At 39.9% G+C, this 3,529-nt stretch overlaps 1 protein-coding gene across 1 annotated transcript; it reads right to left on the bottom strand.

The window, feature by feature from the left end:
• Positions 1-215: 215 nt before the first annotated feature.
• LOC104958641 (cysteine-rich and transmembrane domain-containing protein 1-like) lies at positions 216-1,643 on the bottom strand (the record flags this gene model as incomplete). Its single annotated transcript, XM_010786400.1, has 2 exons — positions 1,357-1,643; positions 216-425 (listed from the first exon to the last, which is right to left on the bottom strand). Coding segments are annotated over exons 1-2 (357 nt in total), but the record flags the coding sequence as incomplete, so codon positions are not given.
• Positions 1,644-3,529: the final 1,886 nt, after the last annotated feature.

Here is a 3,529-nt window from a genome sequence, read left to right as displayed (position 1 = left end):
TCAGGCTTTCCTTAATTCAAAAGCCAAACCCCCAAATGTATCATGATTGTTATCATAGATGAGAGCAGAGCTACGTCACTGCCTGGTGAAATGATGTCCAATCCTGGGATAGCCACACATACAGCATTTTTTTGTCAAAGCAATTGATTATTAGGATTTTAGTTGGAGGACATTTTGCTCCCTTCCATGAGAATAGAAAAGTTGATCAAACTCACTGAGATGGAGTACATGAGGGCAACGATTCCCAGGGGCAGGCAGCAGCACAGCATGGTGAAGATGGAGTAGCACAAGTGGTCATTGACAGGGTGAGCCAGCGGGCCCTGTGTCACATACACTGTGGGCTGGACAGTGACGGTGGCCTGCTGACCCATGGGGTACGGCTGCTGTCCAACTGCACCCCCATACTGCGGAGGGAAGCCGTAGCCCTGCAGGCCACACACAGGAAATACACTTCAGACTCACTTTCAGCAGCATGAAAACAAGTTTGGGAGGGCTAGTCATTTACAGATGATGTGGAGGCTTCACATAAAATGAAACTATTGGAACTGGACCACAGCCATACAATGATGAAATACTTACAGATTTTACAATGAAAAATAACAGAACTTTGACAAGATAGAAAACATTTAAGGGTGTCTTATCCTGTTTACCAGTATTTCCTGCTGATTACAGAGACTTCATGTTCAAGGTTTAAGGCTTTTATTGATCATACGAACATAGCTACAGTTTAGCTATGACGATTACAATCTTAGGTCACATGGCTCCTCCAACAGTGCAACACAATAAAACAGAAAAAAAATAGTTAAAGTAAATAGTAGGCTAAATACAAAAAGAAAAATAGTAACAAAGTGAAATAGTCAAATAGTGCAATAAGAGTCTATATACAAGTTATTGGAATATGATATATTAGATAAATAATGTCTAACTAGCAGCCAGATTAGGTTATGGATGTTGTTTGATTCCACATTGATATTTGTAACCTCAATATACTGTATAATAAAAAGGGCATACTGATCATCCGTTTCATTCAAACAGTATCCTCATTAATTTCATAATTTAAAACGTGATTCATGTATTTACAGCAAGTAGGTACTTATCAGTCAAGAAAAAAATTAACATTGAGGTAATACAAAAAAAACTGACATAACAGTTTAGTAGACTATAGTTAATTTAGCCTACTGAAGTTTTAAACATATACATTTCTTATATTTGTACAACAATATATGATAAGGCGATAATTGAATAAATAAAATGTTCTCAAATTGCTTTTCGAAATGAAAGGACCACTTTCGAGGAAATTAACATGAACATGGAATATTGGCAGTGTCATCATTGGCCCGGTGTTGGGCTGCATACCAGCGGATGTGGAGGGTATCCAGGGCCGGGCTGCGGGTACCCCGGGTACGGCTGGTCCTGGTAGGGCGGAGGGGGCGCATGGCCCATGGAGGACTTCTCACCAGACCATCCCGCTGGAGGTGCACTGGCACATTTGCTGGGGTCCATAACAGAACAGCTCGGGCTCTCAGTACAGAAAGGTTCCCTTTACCGACGGACTTTTTTATTGAAGTGTTTAATGGAAAGTGTTCACTGCTGTCTAGCTTAGTTTACTCCACCCCTTGCTGCTATAAAATAAATCGTCAAATGGTGGGGGGATTTGATACAACTTTTGACTTTACTGTCAAGTCACGCAGAATGGTAGAGGAATCCGGGAATTGACTTCCAAAATAAAAGCCCCCTCGAATATGTTGTATTCTGATTTGATTTATTAATAGTGAAGTAGTAGGCCTATACATCCACTTCGTAATTTGAGATAAAGTCAAATGAGTCAACCCTTAGGAATTGTGCATGGCAGAAGAATTCGAATACAATAAAACAAATGGATTGACAGATAATTGATTTTAGATTATTAGATCAAAGTTGTTTTGTTTATTAAAAGAGATGAATAAACATAAACATATTTTCGAGGTAGGCCTACATGTATTTAGCCTTGTGAGAAAAATATAGGAAGTGGCCAAAAACACTCTTACATTTAAAAGCCCCTACACTACATGACATTTAACAGATTCAATTGTGGATGACAGAGCTCTGGACAATTTCAGCTGCCAATATACATCGTGTATCCTTCTCAGACCATGTATGTGCATATCCGGACTTCTCCAAAAAACGTTCCATACAGGGACATCATGTAAGTCACCAGTGTCGTGAGATGTGTTGCAAGGATAAACTCCTTGAGGTCAACTATCAAGGATGCCTTTGAAACAAATATACAATCACTTGTTAACAAATAAATACAAACAAAAGCTCTTCTTCATCCTCACATGAAATGTACAAAAAAACTGCAAGAGGTTCAACATTCAAGAAGCTTCTGAAATATTTTAGGATTTCATCTTTTTTAAGTTGTCTCATTTCCGGTCCTATCCTGGCTTCCAATAGCTGACTTGATGTCCCTAATTACAGGCAGCCAATCAATGACGAGGGAGGGGCAATGGGGCCGAGGTTGGGACACATTTCAGACAAACATAAACTCAACTCTACAAACAAAAACCCTCGTCAGGTCTTTGAAAATAAAACACACTTCATGCAGTGGATAACATGCTGCCACTCTTCCATTTCATTTGTGAATTTGCGAAGAAGAAACAAGGAATGCAGATGATTGAAAAGCGAAAACGGAATGTGTTTGTTCAGAAAATAGACTATAACAGCGTCCACTAGGGGGAGCCAGAGCCTTTCAAAGATTAAAGAAATGGCCCCTAAGTATTAATTCAACCTTTATTTACACTCGAGACAATAGGCTTGTTTGAGACGAGCTGCAGCTTGCCTCGAAAGTAGACGAGAATAGCCGATCGCAGCCGGGGGAGGTCTCAAAAAGCTCGCCTGAAGTCGTACAGCTCGGAGTCGGCTTCTTCTTCTTCTTTTTCTCTCGGTTTTTTGGAAAATTGCAAACAACTTTAAGGTGCATACCGCGACCTCCGGAGTTGGTTTGACTCGGTTTGCATTTATAAAGAATGAACAAATGTGTTTAATCCATGGTTTAATCGTTAATGTCAGATTATCTACTAAGTAAATCCATTTGTTCCTGCTCAATCCGTGTATCTACCGTCCAATTGTTTTTCTTTATTAAACACGTAAACGGAAGACCGTCTGAGAAGCCTTTTTGCTTTTTGCTTTTTACCTTACTAAATGGTCTAATGGTCCTTGGAGCGAGGGAGCGGGGCCAAACTCACGGAAGTGATTTCAAAACAAAAGCACTCGTTTGCTAAAATCACACTTTGAATCACTGCAGTATCCTGCTGAAGGACCGGTGATTATTATAAACAAGGGGAATTTAGCGATCACAACGAAAACGGCCAAGACACATATTGAGCCCAGAAAATTGATGTTATTAAGGGCTGTAAATATAATAAGCCTCTTTCTAAAATGGACAACATTGTTAGGAGATTTAAACAATACAGCGGTTCTGCACTGCGGTCACTCAGCCGTCTCTCGCGTTTTTTTTTCAAATCAGCTGCTCTTCATTATTCCTGCTATA

The sequence above is a fragment of the Notothenia coriiceps genome, unplaced genomic scaffold (genome assembly GCF_000735185.1).
Source record: "Notothenia coriiceps isolate Sejong01 unplaced genomic scaffold, NC01 NC01_scaffold00001065, whole genome shotgun sequence".
NCBI lineage: Eukaryota > Metazoa > Chordata > Actinopteri > Perciformes > Nototheniidae > Notothenia > Notothenia coriiceps.
The sequence above is the reverse complement of the archived record's forward strand: the minus strand, read 5'-3'. Positions and strand labels throughout refer to the sequence as shown.